Below are 25897 nucleotides of genomic sequence, written 5' to 3' on the forward strand. Positions count from 1 at the left end.
TAAAGAGTGTTTAGTATTATTATTTATTTTACCCGCGGCCACTTAACGAGCGTTTCAAACCTTTGCAACTTCACGACTGTCTCTGACACATTTTTCCTCTCTTCAAAACAACAACAACAACAACAACAACAACAACAACAACAACAACAACAAATAAAATAATAACAAAAACAAAATTTTCAAAAATCATTTTAATAATGATGATTGCAATGCAGTTATCGAACTCTTAATCCGTGCAAGTCTCAGCCATAATAAATAGTAAATAAATTTTAAATTAATATATTATCATTATACATTGAAGCTGAAAAAGCTTTTTTTTTTTGTTAGAAAACTTTATGAAATAACTGTCAAATATTCTTGTCATCCCTTTGGTAAATGATATAATCACGGAACGTAAAAAAACTTTTGAATACCTAATATCTAAAAGTTCATTATAAAAATTTAAAAAAAAAAAAAAAAAAAAAAAAACATTCATTTTCAGTATTGTAATTTTTAGAGAATGAATATAATGAATTAGATAAAAAAAGAGAAAAAGATGTTTTGTACGGCTTGTGTGGAAAATTTTTGAACAATAGCTAAATAATAAGTGTAAACTTATGTTATGTAAAAGACTATTTCGATTGTAAAAACGCATTTATCCATATATGGAGTTAGTAAAATTAAAATTTCTATTATCTTTGAAACTAAATTTCAAATCCCGTGCTATACAATTTAATGCGTTCTATTTTTTTTTTTTTGTAGCGATAAATTTATTATAGTCGATCTTTTTTTCTAATTGTCTATAACTTACAAGCAATACAGATGTTTATTTTCACTTGATATTATTCTCGAATAATCTGATTTCTTATATAAAATATTTTGTTTTTATTGCTCTATATTATCAATAATACCGTTTATTATTACATATGCTTTCATTGTATCTTTTAATTCATTAATATTTGTATTTTCTATAATGCAATAAAAACACGTTCCATGGTAGATAGATATTTCTATAAAAAAAAAAAAAAAAAAAAAGCACGTATTAATCGCTCATTTGAAAATTTTTTTTGAAAAACTACATATAAAAGCTTTATAAAAATTTAAAAAAAATATTTTAAGTAATGATGAATTGATGTAAATTCTTCGTACGGTATTATCATTTTTTAACATCTATTAAATTTTATTTCATTCGAAATATCGTTCTGATAATATAAAATAAGCTCTTCTCTTACTCTAAAATACATTATGTTAAAAAAAAAAAAAAAAAATATATATATATATATATATATATATATTATCGTACGTTCATCCTTATCCGTTTTAACTTTCTGCTTTATCCAATACAATAAAATAACTACAATAAAATAACTATTATAATATAGTTTATTCCTTCTCCAACGCTCTTAACATTAACATTAATTTTGTCAACTCACCGAAGGGCCAATTTGTTTATACGGCTCGACCGACATCGAAATCCCTTGTAATACATAATTTTTAAATCAACATTCCTTAAGGAAAAATCAAGTGTTCATATTGAATTAATCGTCGAGGCATTAATTAAACATGCGCATTAAGAACGCATCGTCCTTCGGCATTTAACATCGGCAATCACATCACATTTGCCACTCCAAACCTAAGCTGAACTGGTATTTTAAAGGAGAATAGGCTAAGACCAAATCAATTGGATAAACGAATGATGAAAGTCGGCTTTCGTTAGATCCAAGACATTGTTACATCGCAGGCCTTTTAATTTTACTAATGCAAAATGTCGACAGTCTTTTTGGCAGTTGCTGTGCAACTCGGTGCCTCCAGCTTCTGATAATACAATCATACGTCACAACCAGAAACCAAATGGCACGTGACGCGCAAGACCAACCAGCGCGAGTCTTTTCCTCGTAAAACTAAATTACTCGCGATCGCTAAAACAGAAGCAAGACCCTTGGCGCAATGAGGCAAGCCAGTGTGTAGGTTTCCTTAGACGTTGGCCAGTCGAATCGTCGAATCGTCGAATCGTTGACTCGTCGGGCGGATCATTGTCGACCGGTCCGCACGCGCCCGTTGGTATATCGTCTCGAATAGGTTATAGTAGTGGCGCACGTGGCCGAGGATCGTGGGCATAGTGATAAGGTCGGGAGTGTAAGCGAGTTATAAGCCGACTGATATAATTGAATGATCTGGAGATGTCGTGGCTCCTGGGGAATCACAGGCCGCCGCAGGATTTTAGCCAGTTCCAGTTGCCGGCCTCTGGCGGATCCGGAGCAGCGGGTGGCGGCTCCAATGATGGAGACCCTCCGAAGAAAACGAAAAACAATCAAGCGGATTCGTATAGATTCGACTCGAGTGCACTTGAGCGGGCGGCTGCCGCTGCCAAGGACCTCGAGAGATCCAGTAAGACCATTTAGTCAGTTTTCGAATTTGAATTTTCCTCGAATTATCAACAGTTATGTAAGATTACGTAAGGCTCGCGGCTTTGAGGTTAGGCCGGCCATGTGTTTTTAAGAAGAATTTTTAACGAGAATTATATTATCGTTGACTTGGCGATGGATCGCGCGTAAAAGTACGATGCGCCAATGCGTAGATAAGCTAAGAATAAATTGCATTAAAAGCCTGATCTCCTATGGCACGTTTTTTTCTCGAGACATCAATGACGCGCGCAATGAAATATATTTTTCATCGCGTTATCTTGGAAAAAGTGATACAATTTACTTATACCGGGTCATTGGTTTCAGCTTCGGTTTCTTCTTCTTCATCTTCTTCTTCATCTTCTTCGCCTTCTTCTTGTTGTTTATTTTCAGTCAATAGCACTGACAATTACGTACAAATGAGATTACACGATTATTCCTTAAGTCATATATTGCATATTAATTTTTTTGTCAAGACTCTGATCGAGGCTCTTTGTTGCCAATTTGCACGTAATGTTGTTGACAAATTTTTGCAATTACAATTGAGTAGGCAAGATGACTCGATAATACAATATTAAACAATCATTTAAACAATTTATTTAAATAATTTTCAATTTAATATCGTAATGTTTAATGGTTAATGTGCGAGGATTATTTCTAAAAGAGGAATTTCTTTTCAATGACTAACGTTTCATCGATAAAGGTGAGATTAATTTATATCGTTGTCATAAGATACCATGGAAATTAATGCGTACATAAGATTTTTAATTGTAAATTATATTTTTATGTAAATTCTCGGTTATATAATGAAAAATTGCTATTCTAGGTTCTTTAATTTATTCGCCTTAATCTTAATATTACCTCTTAAATGTATCAGACTCAAAACTTAGCTATAAATGAATATCGGTACAATAAATTAACGTTAAAACTTAATGGCACGGGTGGGTGTTAATATATTTAAGTATTTCAAGCTATTAGGTAAAAATATTAAATAATTCCTTTTTACACAGTTCATGCCAAGGAAGCCCTTGAATTGTCAAAGTTACAAGAGGCTACGAGGCAGCAAGAGCTTCAGACTAAAATGAAGAAATACGAGGCCGGAATCGAACAAATGAAAGCTGAACAAAAACGCGTGGATGGAGAGGAGCGTAGAAAAACGTTGCAAGAGGAGACCAAACAACATCAAATGCGTGCACAGTATCAAGACCAGTTGGCAAGAAAGCGCTATGACGAGCAATTATTACAGCAGCAAAGAATGAACGAGGATAATATAAGAAGGCAAGAAGAATCGACGGCTAAGCAAGAGGCGATGAGAAAAGCGACGGTGGAACACGAAATGGAATTGAGGCATAGAAACGAGATGAGAAAATTGGATGCGGAAATGAAAGCGAGGGCAAAGGTGGATAGGGAAAATCAAGATTTAAATTTGGAAAAAATTAAACTAAAAGCATCAGAACACAGAGTCACAGTCTTAGAATCTATAAAGTATGGCTTATTCTAACTTTTTCGTATAAATTTGTTAATTTTAAATTAGTGTGGAAATTAAAGTGCAATAAACTAAAGAATTAAATTGAAAAAAAAAAAAAACTAAGTACAAATTCACTGATTCAGGCAATGAAATAAACATGCAATAAAACGCAATATTTTTAGTAGTTCAATCGTTTAATCGTCGTTAATTGTGTAAAAAAATCATTGGAAACACATTGCGATTGTTTACATTGCTACTTTATGAAAAGGTCACATTTTGCATCGTTTTACAGATTGTTTATACAATACCATTTTGATGGAAATGTATATTATATTATTGAGATAAAATATTAAATTCGCTATAAAAAAAAAAAAAAAAAAAAAAAAAAAAAATTATTTTTAATTTTGTTTATTTGAAAATTGAGGATACACGATAATTAAGTCCTTGCGCGTTTAACGCGAATTTAAAAGTATTTTACCGTAAACTTTCGATGCGACAGTAATCTCCAATGATCCGTGAGTCGATATCGACGCGCTACACACAAAGTCAAGAAGAGATTCATCTCGAAAGCTAAGCTTGTAAATTGCATTTCAGAACCGCTGGCTCGGTACTGGGATCGGGTGCCTCGGCCCTGCTCAACGACTGGGATAAGATCCTCGCGGCAGCCGGCGGCATATCCCTTCTCGCTCTCGGCGTCTACACGGCCAAAGGCTCAACGGGCATCGTCACGCGCTACGTCGAGGCACACCTCGGCAAACCCTCCCTAGTGCGCGAAACCTCTCGTTTCTCCGCCCTCGACGCCCTCCGTCATCCCATCCAGCTTGCTCGGAGAATGAAGTTCAAGCAGTCGGATGCGTTGCAAGGCGTCATCCTAGCGCCCAAGCTCGAGGAGCGGCTGCGCGACATCGCCATCGCCACCAAGAACACCAAGCAGAATCGAGGAATGTACAGGAATATATTGATGCACGGTCCCCCAGGAACCGGTATGTATTAGTCCTTCATTCATACTTCTTCCATCGATGTCATCGGTCGGTCGAGGGGGGGGGGGCGCTGATTTGTCCTCGCTGCTAACGTTAGAAGATTAACCAACGGCGCAACTGACTAATCGATTTAAAAATGTCGCTCGCTTCATGTCCCCAATACATATTGGATTGAAGCAACTTGAATTTTTGAAACGACGTTGTTGCTAAAATGCGATAACGGAGAATCCACGTGGATAGGAATAGTCAATATTTACATTTAATTATCGCCAAGTTGTAAGGGACAAATATAAAATAGCACAATTCACTATTGAAACGAAAAGATCGACGACGAGTCGCTTATTCAATGATCATTACAATCAAAGTCACTCTTGTCGTTAAATGAAAAAATATATAAATTCAATCGACGGTACTTGCCAGATGGATCAATCGTTTTTTTTTTTTTTTTTTTTTTTTTTTTTTTTTTTTAATTCCCCTCCTAACGAATATTCGTTTAAATTTCGAAGAACAAAAACCAGCAGCTTGCCGAATTAGACAAAAATAGAGTTTAGAAATATATCTCGAAAATTATTCTTTTACACATATTGTGGGAAATTAACAATAATTTTTATGCCTCCAAGTAACTTTTTAACACAATTGTGCTAAATCGATTACAAAAATTGAATTAAACATCGCGGCTCGTTAGGCTTCCTCGTTATAATCGGTAATTATAAACGTTTTATACAAAGGTGAATTATCATAGTATATTTTGAAATTTTTTTACCAATCAAGATGCTTATTTATTAGGACACGAGGGCAACAAGACGTCCGATAATTAAACTTAATATTTTGAGGAGAGAAATAAATTAAAGTTAAAAACATCTCGGTAAAATCCTTGTGGCGGAAGAAAGAAATTCGGGTGTGATGTTAAGTGGTCTTCCGTGGGAAAAAGTAGCTGACCGAAGTTGGCATAACCGCGTGGCAATTGTCTTATTAACGAAAAACGCGACCTCGCGTGACTTTCAGGTAAAACGATGTTCGCGAAGCGCCTGGCCGAGCACTCGGGCATGGATTACGCGATCCTTACGGGCGGCGACCTGGCGCCCCTCGGTCGAGACGGCGTCACCGCCATTCACAAGGTGTTCGACTGGGCGTTGACGTCCCGCAGGGGCCTGCTCCTCTTCATCGACGAGGCCGACGCGTTCCTGCGCAAGCGTTCGAGCGAGCACATAAGCGAGGACCTGCGCGCGATGCTGAACGCCTTTCTCTATCGCACCGGTGAGCAGAGCAGTCGCTTCATGCTCGTCCTCGCCTCGAACACGCCGGAGCAGTTCGACTGGGCGGTTAACGATCGCCTCGACGAGATGGTCGAGTTCTCGCTTCCGGGACTAGAGGAGCGCGAGCGTCTCGTTAGGCTCTACTTCGACAAGTTCGTCCTGCAGCCGGCGCTCGAGGGTAAGCGTAGGCTCAAGATCGCGCAATTCGATTACGGGGAGCTGTGCAAGAGGATGGCCAGCATCACCGAGGGCTTGTCCGGTAGGGAGCTCGCCAAGCTCGGGGTTGCCTGGCAGGCGGCGGCATACGCCTCAGCCAACGGTGTGCTTACCCAAGAAATGGCCATCGAGAAGTGCTCCGAGGCCGTATTACAGCATCGGCAGAAGGTACGATTTTTTTTTTCTTTCTCTTTTTTCGCATGCCGTGTAAGACGTAATTCTAACGGACGATCGTCGTCTTGCCCTTTCTCTCTCTCTCTCTCTCTCTCTTCAGGTCCAATGGCAGAGCGACCAGGAGAAGAAGGAATCCAAGTCGATCTACAGCGGTGCCAAGGAGAGCAGCGTGGACGTTCAAAAGATTCCCCAGATCGACACAGCATCGGATTTCGGATCGAGCACTATGCACGCCGATGCTTAGGTACGCTTGAACTGATGTTTCGGCTGACTAGCGGTCAAAAGCCAAGCGTAATTGATTAGATTTTATTTAGCCATGTGGTCTGTAAAGTAATTGTTGTTAATAGACTAATGTTGATTATATTTTCAAAATGGTCGACGAATCCGAATGCCCGCTTGTATGAGGTTTCGGTTTGCGAATCCTCGTTAGAATTCCATTAATTGCGATATCATGTGTGCATTGTTGCAATGCTGCCAATGAATAAACGTTTTTATTTCGACAAATTTAATCTAATGTTATTATGCGTCACTCATCGATCGTTGCCTACACAAGTCTCATGCAGACAGACACTTAACGTCATTACGAGAAGAGTATTTATTTAATTTTTAAAACTCGTAGTCGTTTATAGCAGCGTGTCGAGCCGTTAATGTACATTTTAAGACGTTAACGATTAAGCAGAAAATAAATCCAATGCGTAATTATTATGTTAATATTATAGACATTTCGTTTTCTATTGTGACATGGATAACGGCGTTGTGGAGGCGGGGGCTGGTGTGCCGTGTCACAATTATTATAATCCTTTTTCTTTTCCTCTTTTTACGCGCACAATGTCTTATTTTTCAACTGTTTAAGTGACTTATGACTTTGTAATAAAAGCAGATGAAATGATAGAGTAAGGTTATTCGATCATGTACCCCAAGTATTTTCATGTGGTATTGTTTCAAAGATTGAAAAGAGGGAGCAAAGCTTTTGCTGTTGAAAATAAAAATTTATTTCTTTCTTAATCCAAACTACTTGTAAATTTACAATTTCGTTCATTGTTCTTGCAACGTCTCATTATTAGCACAAACGTTGAAAAAAAAAATACTGTTACAAAGATGTAAATATAAAAATAATCTCCCGCTTGGATGTGGCTATTTATAAACTAGTTAATGTCAATCTTTTCATTTAACAATAGCAAAAGAAAAAAAAATACTACTACTACTAATAATAATAATAATAATAATAATAATAATAATAATATATATTCATAAATAAATTGACAATACATAATATGATTTTTTTATTATAATATAAAAAACAGCATATCATATCACGAAATACATCTTCAGTTGGCATTAATAATGTTTTAACACACACAGCCTTGAAATAATTAAGCATACTGCTTTCATTGTCAAAATTAATTAATGGATCTTATATGTACAAAGTATGAAAGGCACTTTATTAAGAATTTTATTTCCGTTAGCTTACTTTTTAATTTCCCCATTCCATGGTAACGTTTCATCGACGGCACAACCACAATTCTTAACTAACAAACTCAAATCTAACCTTCGAATTACTTTAATGAATTGTAATAAATTTTATATTCGAAATTTATAGCGCCACATGCTGTGCAGCATCCATTGCAATTAAGGATAGTTAATTTTAAATACAATTTAATTACTATTCTCTCGTCAAAGCACTTTCAACGGTAAATTAAGAAAAATCTCTATCAGTATATTTTCACATAATAATATGAACAATTTAAATTTCAGCCTACATTATATAAAAATTAAAAAAAAAATGACATCATTGGTATGTTCTTAAGGCTTATCGACCTCTATTTTCACTAAAAGAGAAACGTTGGTCAACGACACCAGTCTAATCTCTTACTCGAAGACCCCATATACTAGTTCGTCTAACCCCAACGGTTGGCCTAGCAACTGCACTATATTGAAATTTATTAATTTCAACGCTGTCACATTTTGCTTGAAAAGTCTTGAGCAGTTCGTCGGATATCAATCCAAATATATCCAAGTATCTCAAACGCGGCATTAGCGCTATCCTAAGGTGCATCGACGTCGGAATGCTATAGCAGCGACTAAGCGATAAATGCTCCAATTCACCTAAGTTTATTAAACTGTGCACCGTGTTGATGGTGAGCATTGTGCAGTCGCTTAAATCCAATTCCACGAGGTGTGGACAACATTGGGCCAGGTCCTTTAGATCTGGAAGGTGAAGTTTATCAATGTTTTAACCATTATCCCGACATAAGCCCTCGCAGAATTTACGTGAGCTTGTATTAGCTTTGGAAATAAGCTTTAATTGATGAAAATTGGACGATTTTAGTAATCGAAACGAGTAAAATACATTTGCTCACGATTTTTTGTTTCTTTCATTGTTTTCTCTTTCTCTACGTTCAACGAATAATACATAACGGACACATTATCTACATGATAAATGGAAGAAAATTATGTTCTATTGGTATAATCGCTCGATTTTTATTTGTCCAACGTTTACCAATAATAAGAATTATGTAGAAACCTACTGTCGTCTGTCAATGTCTTTCGACAGCCAGCGATGTTTAATCTTGTAATGGACGAGGGTAAAGTTTGGCATAAATAACCCATTGACTCGGAATCCAAAACACACCATGCTATATTCAGGGATATTAGTCTGAAAGTTTTTTTTAATATAATGAAAAGAGCGTGAATTTTGTTTTTAGAAATAGAAGAGAAAGCGCGGAGAGCGTTGAAAATTTGTTAAATACCTTGTTAATTTCATCAGGTCCTTTATACAATCGATATTCATTCTTTCGCACATTGTTAAATTAAGAACTTCTAAATCTTGATTATTGCTAATTGCTTCACAGCTCGATTTGTTCAACGTACACTTTTCCAGAGATAATTTTTTTAAATATTTACACTTTGATAATAAATCTGACAAGTCGTTAGGGGAGACAACTGCCATGGAAAGGTCCAAGTACTGTAGCTTACAAATATAATTTTCCCAAAGTGTGTCGCCGTTCGTTTTGAGGAAAGCTGGATGTGCGATTTCAGCTTGTGCCAATCTCAAAATTTGAACGCCTCTTGGAAGAATGTGACCTAACGTGCCCTCGTTCAATACCTTACTGCCAAGATCTAGTCTCGACCATAAAGCTTCGTCTCGAGCTATTTGGCACCATCTTTTACAAACTAACATCGAACGAACCTATCGAATAATTTCAATACAAGTATTAAGGCATGCGGCGAAGGTAATATTTTTAAGAAGTTTTAAAAAGATTGTTTAAATGAATTTAAAAGATATAGTACGGAAAAAAATAATTATAATGAAAATTAATTAGCGTACCGTAAAAAAGGACATTGTTTATATAGGAAACTTATAAAGTGGCGCTGCAGCCTACACCTTTAAATTATGTAATTGCAACGTCTTAATAATTAATAACTTACTAGACACTTCTTTGGAAGCCATTTTAAGATCATAAGAATCATTTCATCTGAAAGTTTATTGAATTTGTCTTCGCCTATTATAGATAGTTTCTTCTTTCTTCTGAATAAATAGAATGGATCTGTCCCCGGTTTATCTGAAGCGTCGTTCGAGTCTTCCTTGCCAAAATTTTTTGCTTCTATAAAATTTTCATTTTCAACTCTAGAAGAATAACCGGATTCGTTGTTTATTGCAGAAAAATTTACAGTGTCATCGTTATCAAATGGATCCAATCTTTGGAAATTAAAGAATAATGTCAGATCCATATAAAGCAAATTTAAAATGCTAAACTAGTAATGTTCATTCTATTGCTGATTAATACGAGTCAAAATAATTTTATTTAAGTTTTAAAAAGGCAGTTACAAAATCAACGTGAAAGTTAACAGGGTAGAAGAATAATTTACATAATAAATCGCGATATAATGTTGTAACATTACCTGTCAACATTGGCTGGTTCAAAGCTCGTACTCTTGAATGTCTCTTTTGTTTCGTACATGGTACTCTTATTCTTTGAATGTCTATTAGACTCAAAGTTTTTTGGCGATATTGTACATTCTTGTGTTTTCAAAATTTGTAAGCTTTCTCGACTAGCTTCTCCGTCGGCGAGCATACTAACACCCATATCTTCTAAAATTTCAGGCTCCACTAAGCTGGTATCACCGGAACATGACCATCTTTCACTCTCTTTTACAGATGCGCTATTTAAATTATTATTACAGCCATCGTCCAAACGCATTCTCTTGCTGCAAACATTATTTTTAAGGATAAAAGTCAAATTTACCATTTGGAATAATCATTTTTATTGCTAAATCTATTAAAGTATCGTTTCTAGGATTTGTTTTCTTATTTATAAAATCTTAAATCGGAGATGCGAAGGATAGATAATATATTTATTGAACTTAAAAGCCTTATACCTAAACAAATTTTTACTCGTGTATTTATATTTTATGAATAATTATGATATTAAAATTTTAATAAAAAATTCCCAAAAGAACTCTCTGTGGGTACCTCTCTCTCTCTCTCTCTCTCTGTGTGTGTGTGTGTGTGTGTGTGTATATATATATATATATATGTGCGTATATGCATGCACATGCACGTATGAACTTAAGTACTTTTTTATTTTAATACGACTATATAAGTAATGGGTTTATCCTGTTTTTATAAGTTCAAACACAGACATTTACAACACTACCATGTACATTCAATATAAACAAAATAACTGTATTTTTATTTTTGAACACCTTGTAAAATGCAAATAGAGAGAGGTAATATAGCACATTTTTTATAATATCAAATGCTATTTTCACTTAACGCAAATGATACACTTTAAAAATAATTTAAATATTCGTGATAAAGAATATTGAAGTATGGCACCATAAGAATATCATAAACTTCTTGAATTGCGGTAATGGAAAATGATGAAAATTTCCATTAGTCGTGTACTCTACACATAAAGATACAACAAGTGGTAGGTGGTACGTGTGACGAGTGGTGTGGTAAGTAATGAGGATCGACGAAAAGATAAAAGGAAACTTTTCTACCATTTAATATTACAAAGTCGTATGCGAAGTTGGTGGAAAAGCGCTTGAAAGGAAAATGATCGAGCTAGCTCGACGGGGCCAGTGACCAGTTGGAAAAAAGCGCAGGATAAATAAGTAAAGAACGGCAGTGGATAAATAAAATTTTCGCTAAATAAAAAGGCGTATCCCGGTAGGCTTCGATGATTTGCAAGCATACAGGCGGGAAAAGTTTTGGATAGAGAACCGTTTTTACCTGTTATACCAACACGTTTCCGCCATCGTCGCCAGTGTGCAGTTTGCGCGTTATTTCGAAATTCAAAATGTGGGCAACGAGCGTCGAGGAATAAAGTCCGATTGCTCCTATTTTCCCTGTCACTCTCGAGAGAGACCCGATGCTCCTATTACAACGACATGTAACAGCCACTCCTTCCTTTGGGAAGCGCTTCCTCGATACTATATAGGACCACGCGCGCGCTCTCGCTCTTTTCGCTCAGTCGCTCGTAACATAACCTAAGCCGGTGACGCTTAACGAGCAGATGCGACGACTAACCTAACCTCGAGCGCCGGCAAAGTGCGCGCGGGATTTCCTAATAGAAAATCGTCGCTTTTGCTGCAGGCGCTACAACTTTCTCCCCAACATTAATTGATATACGCTTCTACGCGCTCGTCCCATTCTCTCTCTCTCTCTCTCTCTCAGGGTCTCTCTCATACTTCAAGGCCACTGTAAATCGGTCCTAGAATCGTAAATAGGTTGCTCATGCCGGCATCCAAGATTTCTTGGATTCGCGAGCCCTTATCGTTACATAGACGCCGTTCTACATTATATGGTTGAGAATTACGATTAAATAATGGGGGACGAAACGCTGAAGGAGAAAGTTGGCCTTATCCCCGACGACGATCGGGTGCAGGTATAAGACTGTTGAAGAGGGGAGAGAGCACACCATGTGTGCAAGGGAGAAGCCGTTTTTGCTTGGGAGCTCGAGTGACTTTGGACTTTGGCCGTCTGTGTCCGGAAAATGGTGCACACGTGCTGCTGTGGAACGACAGGGTCTGGATATCGTGTAGGCGTTTAGGTAAAAGACAAGCGCGTCGTTGTGAATCTCGAGGACCATGCCCATTTACGTCTTCGAAGGCGACCGCGCGCGCGGTAAAATGGCTTTCGAGAATTATTATGGCGGGGGGGGCGCCCCCCCCCACTAGTTTATATATATATATATTCGTGGCCGTGTGCGCGCGCGTGTGCGTATATGCCTATGCAAGCAACCAAATGTCTAAATATGCAGAGGCTGTCGGCGGCTTCTATTACCCTCAACGGCCATTTAGTACAGTAAGATCTTGCATGACTTTGTTCATGTTTAAAAAATATAATAAAAAACAAAAAATCTCCACTTGCTTAGCGTTGCTTATTCATATCGTACATCGCTAACAACAACACAACGACGACGACGATGACGACGACGAGAAAAAAAATAATAATAGTAGTTATAGTAAGAATAATAATAATAATATAAATAATAATAATAACAACAACAACAAAAACAACAGCAACAGCATAATATTATTAATAACAATAACAATAACAAGCAATTGGTGGTGAATGAATAATTTTATTGCAAAGAAAATCGTCGAATTACGTAGGATTGGCTCATACGCATATGCTGGTATATAAGAAACTACTTTACCGAATTCATTTCATATAACAATGTAGCAGGTGTATGTTGCGCTTATCAAATAAACTATCGTTGATAATACTTAATAGCTCGGTACACAAATAATCGAAAGAACAAATAAATTGACTAACAAATCTTTGCCAATACAACAAATGTAGAAATGATTGACGGAATTCGCGCATCAAATCGTAATCGATCGTTATCTTTGCAGATAATATTATAGATAAAAAGAAGATAAAAAAAAAAAAGAAAAGAACACGATCGTATAGAAGCGGGGACAATTAAATTATTCAATTTTAAAAGTAATATTTTTTATAAATCACGCACGTAGATTGTACAATCGCTGATAATAACTACTAAGTAAGTATTATACTTGGGAATTCAGTTAGCACTTACTGACTGGCTGATTGAGCAATTGGTAACAGCGATGCTTTAGCAAGGCAATTCGATAGACCAAATTGCTTTTAATCTAAATAAAATTATACGTGAATTTATTTTTAAGATACAAGTCTCCAAGTATTCATTGTCGATGCATAGTTGTCGATGAATTGTCAAATCGATATTGAATAGATGAGATTTAACAATTTTCTACGTACTGGACTTTACGAGTGATATTGATAATTAAAATTCCGATCAATGTTCACAATTTTTATCCGACCTTTTTGATTCGAAAGTTTATATATAAATGGCTCGTAGGAAGACGGCAAATTTAATTACGCGATGATGCAGCCGTCAAATTACAATTGATCTGGAATCGTTAACATTTTGTATTCTCGTTTTAATCATAGCTAAACGCGATACTTTAACCATGTTATTTATAATTTATGTATAAACAATTTCAGAATACTGGTCAGCCGAGGATAAATTTAAATTTCACTTTCAAAATTCATCGATGAAATATATATTGTCGTTCTTAATTAAAAAGTAATTTACATAAAATAATGCCGAGATTCATGTATTGATCGATCGATCGATCAATCGATAACAAGCATTTCATAATCTCTAACGGATATATTTTCAAATCTTATCTAATCATTTCAAATCTCTTTTGAAAAATTCACATGTTTCGAATTATTATTCTATATTTAATCCAATTTTTCTTATTTTACGACATTCGCGCTCCAATAGTACGCCCATACAATATTTTCGAAAATTTTATTCTACATTCCGTGGAAAATAATCTGCCATCATTAGCTTGTAAGATATATATATATATATATATATATATATATATATATATATATGCATATGTGTGTGTGTGTGTGTGCGCGCGCGCGCGCGCGTAAAATAAATCCGCTAATGATTATCAACGCACTCTCATATAAAGAACATATAAGTCAACAAATTTCATGGCATGTATGATATGAAATATATTATATCTAACAATTATTAGTTTAAAATACAAAAATTTATTGCAATTCATGGTATTAATGAAATAAGTGCTTCTCAAATTATTCACTATGATTACTTTATTAGAAATTTATGGATTAAAAATACAATGGACAAAACTTCCATTATCTCGTTAAGAGCATTACCTCGATTATTGTAAACATTACCTTACAATGCCTTATTTTTATTTTTTTGCGATAATTTAATTGATTTTACAAATACGTTATTAAAACAAGTAAAAGTGTTCTTTAGATAACTAAACTTGTAAGGCAATGCTCACAATTTCTCTGTATAGTAATGATCGTTCTGTTCATTCGTCTTCTCGCATGTAAACGTTCGCGTATACACAAAACAAAACGAAAACAAAAAAAAAAACAAACAAAAAATGAAAGAAAGAAAGAAAATAATAAAAAGAAAGGGAAGGGAATGAAGTGGGAAAAATATACGATATGAGATTTTCGCTAGGAGGCTCACTCTTATTCAGACAGGCAACCAGTCTAATTGGAATCAGCATAATAATACGACGTTTGTCTCGTCCATTGTCGAAACGCGATATTCATTGGAAGATCATCGGAGAAATTTCAGAGGCGTCGAGGATCACTTGCTCGCCCAATGGAATTCGCTCGAGGGCCCGTCGAGTGAATATATATATATATATATATATATATATCTCGCAGCTTGCCTGAAGAATCCATTTGCACAGTCTATAGACTCCCCTTGAGATTCGCTGGTAAGCAACAGAGACAAAGGATACATATCTACATCTACAAGACTTTTTATAAGTTTCTATTCTGGCATAAATTGTATTCTACAGCTTGTTGTGACTGTCTTTATCTTGGCATGATATATTTTTTCGTCTTTTCTTCTTTCTTTTTTCTTATTTTTTTTTTTTTTTTTTTTTTTTTTTTTTTTTGTATGTTCTTTGTTTTTATGACTAGTAGAGTGGTATGAGTAGAGCCAAGCGAGTTAATATTAACTAATTAAAAACAAAAAACAAAAAAAAGTTAGATTTCCTTAATAATGTAAGATAATCTTGTAGCAATAACATAATACGTAATTTGTAATTGTGACTACTTTTTTTATTTTTTTATTTTTTTTTTTTTTTTTTGTTAGAACTTATGAAAATTCTATAATTATTCGTCGGTTCGCCTTCCAAAGCTTTAATTCCTCTTTATTTGCAGCCAATATGACCAACAATTTCCACTTTGTTTAATCGAGCCTCTTATCAAATAACTAAAGCAAATGACACCGAGCCGAGTGATATATTTATGATGAAGTGTGCGCAACGATCATAATTTAATAAAACAGGCATCTGAGATTTTGAGGCTTTTATAATAATGTCAATGGCACCGACGAAATGAAAATGTCCTCGTTATTATACGGCAATTAATCGTCACGCGATGATGTTATATTCATACGATTCATAAGTATGTAAAAGCAGAGAAAATTCAATAATTCAAGCTCATGCAGGAATATAATATCACTTTGCTGTTATTTAATTCAAATTAATATTGTGTATCGATAAATTCCGATAAACGATATATGTCGATCGATTGAATTACGATGTTGATTAGAGTTCTCGAGTTTATTATAAATATGATAATGAAACCGATGTAATATCGATTAACGATAAAATCAGAACGTGGAAAAAATTTAGCGTCGTTGCTGAAATGCGCAAAAATTTCGACATTTTCGCGTTATTATTTAAAAAAAAAAAAAAAAAAAAAAAAAAAAAAAAAATACGTGCAATTTTTATTTTTCGAAATATGAGTTGAAACATTTACGGTGGTATCGTCTCGTTAATCGATAAAGGCCTGAAGATATCAAACCAAATGGATCTTTTTTTTTTCCTCCACCCCTAATGTAAAACAGTGCGATCGGACAACAAACGAACAAATCCTTCTTCGGTCGAGTTTTCGTAATTTTCCAAACTTCCTTCGAGGAAATCCACTCGTAGTACGTGGCTTATTGGGTAGTTGAGTTGGGTAGTTGCAAGTATATTGTAAATAAGGGAGGTAATGATAAACTTATAAGATTTATTAACGTACTTGATTGTCGAGTCTCGTAATAAGTACCTTTTATCGGTATCCACGTGATAAAGTTACAATCTCGTATATTCACATGTGCAGAGCGTATTTTGATAAGTTTTTATCTTACTTTTTTTCTTCTTCATAAAAATGCTTTCACGCCACTTCAAAGTAAGACCATTGATATTTCAATTTCGAATATTATTAAAAATACAATTGTGGTGAGAATACAGTGGCTTTAAAAGCTATTTAGTGAAGTGATTTGCAGTAAGTAAATAACGATAAGGACAAATATTCAAAATATTGTTTAATACGGAGCTCGTAATAATACTTATGTTAAAAAGTATCGAGCGTCGATAAAAAGTGAAAGTCTGCTCGTTTGAAAACATTTTACACGACATAAGGCGGCTAGGATTGTCAAAATCTATTCTCGAGGATCGAAATTTGTATTTATAAATATCACAATCATTCTTATTTTACAAATTAAAAAAAAAAAAAAAAAAAAAAAAAAAAATTTTAAATAAAAAACAATTAACATGCCGTTTTTTTAACATAAATATAATGTAATATAAAATTTTTTTTAATATATTTTTAATAAATGTACGATTATGAAAGATATTATTAAAAATTGACTGGATACTTATCCGACGTATCCGACGAATCACACATCATAATGTTTAACATTCATTTAAATTTTATATTTTGTAATTGAACCAATAATTAAATAAACGATACTTTAATGTAAAATTTAATTACTTTTGTATGGTAATTTATAACGGATTTTTAGCGCACAATTTACACTTATCTTATTAGAATAAACAATTATTATAACTTACAACCGTCATTATTCTAATGCTGAAAGAGCTTACCAAGGGAACATATAAATAAATCTAAATAATATGTTTGGCTTAATGTTCTCGTTTTATTTAACTGCTATATTTTTTATGAATGAAAATGATATTGGTCGTTTATGTTGCAATAACGAGGTGCTTTAGTCAGGTGGGGGAGGTGTAACTATCTCGAGAATAAAATAAAATCTATCTTCACAGGTATAAAAAATTTCTTAAAACAGTCGTGATTTATATATTATAGAGTCATATACTAGTATAAGTCGTATTTCCTAAGCAAGTTAATCACTTTTTAAGAAGTTCTTTTTAATATTCGTCTCACTTTGATGTTTGTAAATGGTAAAGAAATTAAATTTATAAGCAATTAAATATGTAATAATACTGTATACTGTTGTACTACAAGTGTTCACTGTGTGTTGTGTAAAATTTTATGGTAAAACATTGAATAAATTTTGTTTTCATTGATTAATAATAAATCTATATTGAAATAATCATTTCGTTATAAATTATTAAATCATTTAATTAAGTTGGTTAATTAAAATAGAATGTACTTTTATTTTTTTTTTTTTTTTTTTTTTTTTTTTTTTTATATAAGATAAATGAAAATCATTTAATTTGTATAAGCGACGTATTATTGAGTGATTAAAATGAATCTGTATTTTTTATTTTTAACGTTTATTGTATTATAATATTATGCATTTGTATGTTATTTACTAGTTGAGTAAAATTAATTAATAACTTATTATTGATTAAGTATATGTTAATAATTCGTATTTAAAAAAAAAAAAAAAAAAAAAATGCTTTATAAGTTGCAAGTTCGATGACATTTTATTTAAATAAATAATTGTTTAATTTTTTATTATTAATAGAACGCTTTGCATTAAGTATACACAGCACTCTATCATGATTATATCATCACAAGATATATTTGTTGAATTATACGTTTGTGTAGTTCATATTTTATTGAACTTTGTAATATTTGACTTACATTTATCAATTATACTTATACATCAATCTATTAATAAATATTACTTATCAGTGTAATTCCATATAAATTACCAGGGATTTAAGTGACTTAGTAAAGTAATAAAATGTATTTTATATCCGATGCATGCATACACTTTTGCATGTAAACATTCTTTTAAAAACATTTTATGCTCTATGAAATAGATATGTTCTATTCGTAAGTTCAAATGTACGTATCAGATAACGAAATCGATATCGTTTAAAAAAATACCCTAAATAAGCAATGAGTAGTATTAACCTATCAGATTATTTAATAGTTGTTGATTAAAATATATATATATATATATAATATATAATAAATCATATAAGAATAAGTAATATAAGTAATAAATAACAATAGATATAAGCAAATAATGAATAGTTAAATAAATTGTTTAGTGAATAAAAAAAAATGTACTACAATCAGTCATTCGCGATTAATCAAGATTATTTTTAATATGAAAAGAATTAAAATAACTGAAAAATAGATGCGGATATATTGAGAAATGTCGATGTCGTACAATATCTGTCGGTGATATGATAGTATTGAATCGATAATATAATCGACGATGAAGTACTGTTAGAGAAGGATATGAGATTTTGATGTCTTGAGCCAAGTGCACGTGGTTGTGCAGTAATATTTCTAAATATAATTATGCATTTTCAAATTCTATTATTTTTTTAATAAAATATTCCGTGTATCGTTATCAATATGCATGGAAATTTTGTTACATCAAAGTCATAAATTTATACCAAAATTTTTTATAAAATGTATTAATTTATGGATTATGGCTTAATACAAATTTATTTACAAATCAAGTGATAATTAACATCAATTTCATATAATATTTCGACAAATATATATAGTCTGTGATTTATGCGGCTAAGTCACAATTTTTTCTATAATAATTTTTTTTTCAATTATATGTCTTACTTTAAGAACTTAACATATATTATAACGCATATTAATTGTTAAAAATGTGTAATAATTGGATATTTAGATGAAAAATTATATCGTAAATTTCAGCAACCAATGTTGCAATACGATTGATATAATAATTTTTATGAACATAGAAACAAATATTTCAACTTAATAATTATTAAATGTGTACTTCCAGGGAATTTATTTTTCTCGTATATTTAAAGTACTCTACATCACTTACAAACTTAGAGTATTTTACACATTTTCGCGTTAGGCAATGATATTTTATAGTTGTATACACTCACCTTATCTTATACTTGTCTCTTAATATGTCATTTTAACGTATATTATGTATGATCTAGGCGGCATTATCAATGATCGTTTCAAAATATCACGATCGCAAGTAAAATAAAGTTTAATCACAGTTATCAATCAATTAACAATACATATTTATTTTAGATATGTAATAGTAAAAAGGAACACAATTTGTTTGAGGTTTCAGGAATATAAAAATGTATGATATTGTCATTATATAGCTAAATATATTTTTTAATTAAAATGTAATAATAATTAGATTAATGTATATCGCAAGTGGCTCAATAATAGCAGCAGCAGCAGCAACAACAACAACGACAACGACAACGACAACGATAACGACAACAACAACAACAACAACGAAATAATAATGATAATGATAATGATAAAGATAAAGATATTGAGTACAATTTCAATTTAATGAAGCAAGAAAATATATACTCAATTATTAATTTTGCGAATTTCTAAAGATAACGGTAATATTTTATATTTTGCATTTTCCATATTTTTCATACAACATATCTATTCTATATATTATATCATATATAACCTGTTGTTTGTGATCGAACAGATCGACAAATGTTATTCAACAAATGATCGGCTAATGATTCATTTGCATATGAATTTGAAATTGGTTTAAAATGTTTATTTCTATTATTCGTAATTAAATATAAATATCTTTTTATATCATTTGCAAGTAATTATTATACGTTAAACAAAATCTTAAACGCAAGACTTTAAATGATAACATTCTTGTTTGTTCAATAGAATCAAATATGTTTATTGTGCATATTTATTGATTTTACCCTTCACGATAACATTAATTAATAGTTTAAATACTAAATATTCCAATAATTCATGAATCAAGAAAAAGTTTGACTCTAAACATTAATCCGAAGAGTGGAAAAATAAAAAAAAAATTTATAATATCGTATATAAAAATGGCTTTCCATATATATAATTTATAACGTAATAATTGATAATTAATATATATATATATATATATATATATATATATATATTTGTACATTACGTACGTTTTTTTTTAGCTTAATAATATTTTAACTTGGATAATTAATTTATTAATTAAATATCTCAGAATTATCTAGAAAAACAGACTTTTCAATTAAATTTTTCTTCTTCTTCTTCTTCTTCTTCTTCTTCTTCTTCTTCTTATTATTATTATTATTATTATTATTATTATTATTATTATTATCTTTATCGTTATATACACTGCATAATTATATTATATTTATGCAATTATTTATTTACGTTTACATAATAAAATTTTAAGAGAATTGAAAATACACGCATACGTATTTTAAGTGATTATGCAGTCATACTGAATAAATAATTACTTATGTAATGTATCACGAATTGTAGAATTACAACTATTGAAATACAATGAATATTTGTGATTTTTGTTAAACGTTGGATTATGGTTTTGTCGGATTCTGTGTAACGTGCATATTATATTTATGTTTTTATATATTGCATTACAATTACATTCTCCAGAATAATTAGCGAATAAGTAACTACAACGAATAACGATTATGAATAATGTAATATGAATATCGTTTTAAAATTCTAATGTCGACAACTTTACTTTCATACAATCAAATATAAAGCGAAAGCATTCTATGTGGGGAAATAATGGGAAATAATTTCTAAATTAGATGTAACATATGCTGAGCATCCAAAGCCTATAACACTTTGGCATAAGAAATGTGCTTTTGACATTGTTCGCTAATTTTTATGCCGACAATACGGTTGCCACTCGCATATAATAATCACGATAACGACGACGATACGACAGTTAAGGCGAACGAATAAATTATTCTCGGCACGTCTCGACGTGTATTCTGACTTATTTTCAAAAGGCAAAAGCAAAAAAGCAAAGGTCAGATGCGCGCTCAATTTCAATCGAATTTTCGATAATTAAGTTGAAATTCAATGGAGCTAACGCGAACTCGTCCTTTAAATGCTCAATGCTCGTTTCAGATATCGCGATGACACCCTCCTTGGTCACCGCAGCATCCTGCGCGTTTCTGGCGCTCTGCCTCTGTTTGGATGCCAGCTACGCTCTGCGTATCCTCGGCCTCTTCCCGCTTCACGGTAAAAGTCACTTCCTAATGTGCGAGGGTCTGATGCGCAACCTCGCGAAGCGTGGCCACCAGGTCGATGTCTACAGTCACTTTCCACTTCGCGAGCCAGTGGCCAACTATACGGACTACGACCTCGGGGGTAGGATCGGGATCCTCTCTAACAACGTGTCCTACGGGTCCTTCGACTCCCGCACCAACTTCGCCTTTATGCCGCTGCTGATGCGATTATACGGTATGCCCATCTGCGAGCTGATGGACTTGCCGGTCTTCCAGAAGCTGATGCGCGATCCGCCCAACGATCCCGCCTACGACATTGTCGTGATCGAGGTGAGCTCGGCTTAATGAAGGATGTAGGCTCTCGCGTCCTGGCCTCGCGGTTATCGGTATTTTTTTTTTTGCCTCTTGTTCTCGACCAGCTGTTCGTGGCCCACTGCTACCTCGCTTGGGGTCATCGACTGCAAGTTCCAGTCGTTACGATCATCACCTCGACCATGTACGACTGGATGAACTACCCCATTGGCAATCCGTCCAATGCCGCGATCGAGCCCAGCGCCTTTTCGAGCTTCAACTCGCCCATGACCTTCCCCGAGCGGCTGCAAAACGTCTTGATCAAGATGTACATTGTCTGGACCTTCGACAATTACATGAGCAAGCAGGACAAGAAGGTGAAGGAGTTGTTCGGGCCCGATTATCCGGACATTCGTGATATGCAGCAGGACATATCGCTGGTCTTGTTAAATTATCATCATTCGATAACAGGAGTGAGAACGTTTGCGACGTCGGTGCAGCCCGTGGCTGGTCTGCATATCGAAGATACCAAGGACAAGTTGCCTAAGGTTGGTACAACGTCGCGATTGACGGGCTGTCGACGATGATCCTGCTCGATTGAAAATTTGGCAATTCCATTAACTACTTGCGCTATGTAACATTACCTAATGTAAGCATTGTTCTGGCATTGTTCGATGTGTCGAGTCGTTGCGATAAGCAATTTGGAGAATCGTTTTATTGATTTATAATTGCACGGCTATTTGAAATATTTTATAATGATATTGTATGATGTTCGTAGGAGGTGCAAAAGTTTTTAGACCAAAGCAGCCATGGATTTATTTACTTTTCTTTTGGATCGATGATGAGAATCGAGACATTTCCCAAGCACGTGCTCGAAATGTTTTACACTACCTTTGAGAAAATTGCACCGGTACGAGTGCTTATAAAAGTTGCAAAACCAGAGGAGTTGCCGCCAGGACTTCCTTCGAATGTCCTTACTCAACCATGGTTGTCGCAAATTAAAGTATTACGTATGGAGCTCTTTTAATCATTTTTTCAATTCAAAAAGAAAATCAAATACTTTCTCTCTCTCTCTCTCTCTCTCTCTATCTATCTATCTCGATGTATCTTATGTGAATTTATAATTTGCATCGCTCGACTATTTTTTTTTAACGAATAATTTTATCCTCTCATAAATCACATGACTATCATCATTACCATAATCCTCGTACAGTTTTTTCAATAATTGGAGAGATTTGTTAATAGATACGCGAATGATTCATTGAAATTATGGATTATCCATTAAATTCATTCGCTTTGAAATAAATAACATTTATTTAACTTTGCAAAAAATCTGAAAAATTAATAGACCTAATAATATCACAGATAAAGTGGATATCATTAATTTAGAAAGACACGTCCAATTAATAATTAACTGTAATTCATATTGATTTTAATTTTAATAATAATTGTAATTTGTTCCGATGCCGATTTTCAAAAATTTTCGTTCAATTACATATTTTACTATATGAATACAATTTATTGCCATACCATATGAATACTTTTATAATTGATATATTGACAAATGTAATACTATTCGATTAAAATTTACTTACGTTAATACATGTGCGACCATTTTCTTTTCAGAGCATAAAAATATTAAAGCTTTTATAACTCACGGCGGCTTATTGGGAACGCAAGAATCAATTTATTATGGTGTCCCTATGATAGGAATCCCTCTATTTGCTGACCAATATTTCAATATTCAATCGTACGCTATTAAAAATATAGCCGTAAAAATCGACATAGAGAGCATAACGGAGGAATGTCTGACAAAAGCTGTTATGGAAGTTCTTCACAATCCAATATACAAGTAAAATATGATATTTATTTCTCATCAGCCAAAATAAGATTATTTTTTACGCCTACTATTTCATTGAGATGGATTTCGTGTATAATAAATACTCAGTTATATAAATTTCCTTATATCACTTAAATGCCCAATCACTAATCCCCCCGTATTATCTTTTTTTTCAGGCAAACAGTCGACAAAATTGGACGTATATTTAAGGACGATCTCGTTAAACCAGTGGATAAAGCGTCATTTTTGATCGAATATGTAGTACGACATGGCAAGGATACGCTGAAATCACCAATTCTTGCTTTGTCTTGGTGGCAAAGAATTTTATTGGATGTTTATGGCTTCATTGCGTTAATTATATTAATAACACTCTATGTGATTTGGCTTGGATTGAAAATGTTAAGTAAAGCAGTTTGGAAAATTATTACCGCACATTCGTTCTCAAAGTTAAAGGAAAATTAATACTTATACTCATTGACAGTTTTTTTTTTCTTCTATTTTTTTTTTTTACAATCAACGTTTGTTTGTTGTAATTTATATGTTCGTACTATTTTCATGCACAAATCTCAAATCTAAAATTTGCATTGTATATAAACATAATATTTATTATATATAGTACACATTTTTAAATATTCCGTTTGTCTAATCAATTTATCAGAATTTTTCATAAACTGGAAGATCGGAAAGGAAATCATATTTAATATACATAGTGATTATTATTAATAGAATGCCATTACATTATTTTCTAATTCCTATTGAATACTAACAACGCAATGAGTGAGAAATTAATTTTAAATTAATGTTCATGAACCAATAATGAGTGTATTTTTACGAGAACTTAAGTGATAAAACCGAAAGAGAGAGAATGAATACTTTTAATAAATAAATAACCATTTACTCTTTGCTTAGAAACTAAAAAAACTTTTAATCGCAATGTAGGATATTTCAAATTAAGAAAATAATAAAAATGATGTATTTTATATATAATATAAAAATATTTACAGTATCTTATGTATCGGCAGCTTTGTTTCACCAAAGATAATCTCTTCATTAGTAATTAATAATTATTAGAATTAATAAAAAGCAAAATTATTATATTAAACCAATTTATAGCAAATTTTATAAAAAAAAAAAAAAAAAAAAAAACTAATGTATTTAGAATAAATTTATCAAAATGAAAATTATTAGTTATACTAATAATATTATACTAATATATTATACTAATAATATACTAATAAAAAGTAATACACTTTAACGATAAACGTCTCTATATAAATAAATAAGTAATTAAATATATATATATATATATATATATATATATATATATATATATATATATATGAAATATAAAAGGAATAAAATTTATGAAAATTATTATATAATGTAGAATTAAAAATAGATATAAATACGTAATTTATTAGTATATAATATAAAAAATTTGTTAGTATAGAATTCATATAAATAATTTCATACTCTTTACGATTGATTTGCATAAGAAAAACCTTATTCATTTATTTTCATATATAGTCTTATTAAATATATGCTTTCGTATAAAATCATAGAGATTATATATAAATACAACATAAAATTATTAAAAATTATACGTACGTATCAGAAATATTCGTACAAATGTAAACATTTATAAATTCTCATTCTACATTTACAACATACAAATTTCCATTGTCAAAATATGAAATTTGTACATTTAAACGTTTATTGATTTATGCTTAGAATGCACGTAAATAAAGATATTTTTAGATTAATTGATTGAATTTAATACATAGAATTCTAATAATACGTTAATAATTAATCTATTCTCATATAATCCATAATGATATGAAAGAATTCATTTTATAAGATATTTCCTATCGATTTATAGACTGTTTAGCATATTTCTTTTTCTATTTAATTTACTATATTATTCTATTATTCGTATTACTTTGTTAACAAACTTTTATTTAATTACTTATGTTTATTTTAACGTTTAATTCAATTAAAAATTTGTATATTTTATAAATCATTATTAA

General features: G+C 32.5%; 3 protein-coding genes across 4 annotated transcripts; 2 read left to right on the forward strand and 1 right to left on the reverse strand.

Moving 5' to 3' along the window:
• Positions 1 to 2126: 2126 nt before the first annotated feature.
• bor (ATPase family AAA domain containing bor) lies at positions 2127 to 7481 on the forward strand. Its single transcript, XM_011497378.1, has 5 exons — positions 2127 to 2367; positions 3392 to 3866; positions 4444 to 4832; positions 5835 to 6469; positions 6576 to 7481. The coding sequence occupies exons 1-5, from the start codon at positions 2160 to 2162 to the stop codon at positions 6717 to 6719; spliced, it is 1851 nt and encodes a 616-aa protein (XP_011495680.1). The 5' UTR covers positions 2127 to 2159; the 3' UTR covers positions 6720 to 7481.
• Positions 7482 to 8248: 767 nt separating this feature from the next.
• On the reverse strand, positions 8249 to 12105 carry Skp2 (S-phase kinase-associated protein 2). Of its 2 annotated transcripts, none has more exons than XM_011497380.1 (6): positions 11715 to 12105; positions 10379 to 10684; positions 9905 to 10103; positions 9226 to 9665; positions 9004 to 9131; positions 8249 to 8683 (listed from the first exon to the last, which is right to left on the reverse strand). In XM_011497380.1, the coding sequence occupies exons 1-6, from the start codon at positions 11738 to 11740 to the stop codon at positions 8337 to 8339; spliced, it is 1446 nt and encodes a 481-aa protein (XP_011495682.1). In that variant the 5' UTR covers positions 11741 to 12105; the 3' UTR covers positions 8249 to 8336. The 2 variants fall into 2 exon arrangements, with proteins under 2 accessions (XP_011495682.1, XP_011495681.1); XM_011497379.1 differs by having other exon boundaries at positions 9905 to 10175.
• Positions 12106 to 16546: 4441 nt separating this feature from the next.
• LOC105360477 (UDP-glucuronosyltransferase 2B17-like) lies at positions 16547 to 24334 on the forward strand. The gene is made up of 6 exons (XM_011497381.1): positions 16547 to 16814; positions 21639 to 22069; positions 22159 to 22578; positions 22809 to 23040; positions 23657 to 23882; positions 24047 to 24334. Exons 2-6 carry the CDS (start codon positions 21647 to 21649, stop codon positions 24330 to 24332), a joined length of 1587 nt encoding a protein of 528 aa, XP_011495683.1. The 5' UTR covers positions 16547 to 16814; positions 21639 to 21646; the 3' UTR covers positions 24333 to 24334.
• Positions 24335 to 25897: the final 1563 nt, after the last annotated feature.

The sequence above is a fragment of the Ceratosolen solmsi genome, unplaced genomic scaffold, assembly GCF_000503995.2.
Source record: "Ceratosolen solmsi marchali unplaced genomic scaffold, CerSol_1.0 scaffold47, whole genome shotgun sequence".
NCBI classification, from domain to species: Eukaryota; Metazoa; Arthropoda; class Insecta; order Hymenoptera; family Agaonidae; genus Ceratosolen; species Ceratosolen solmsi.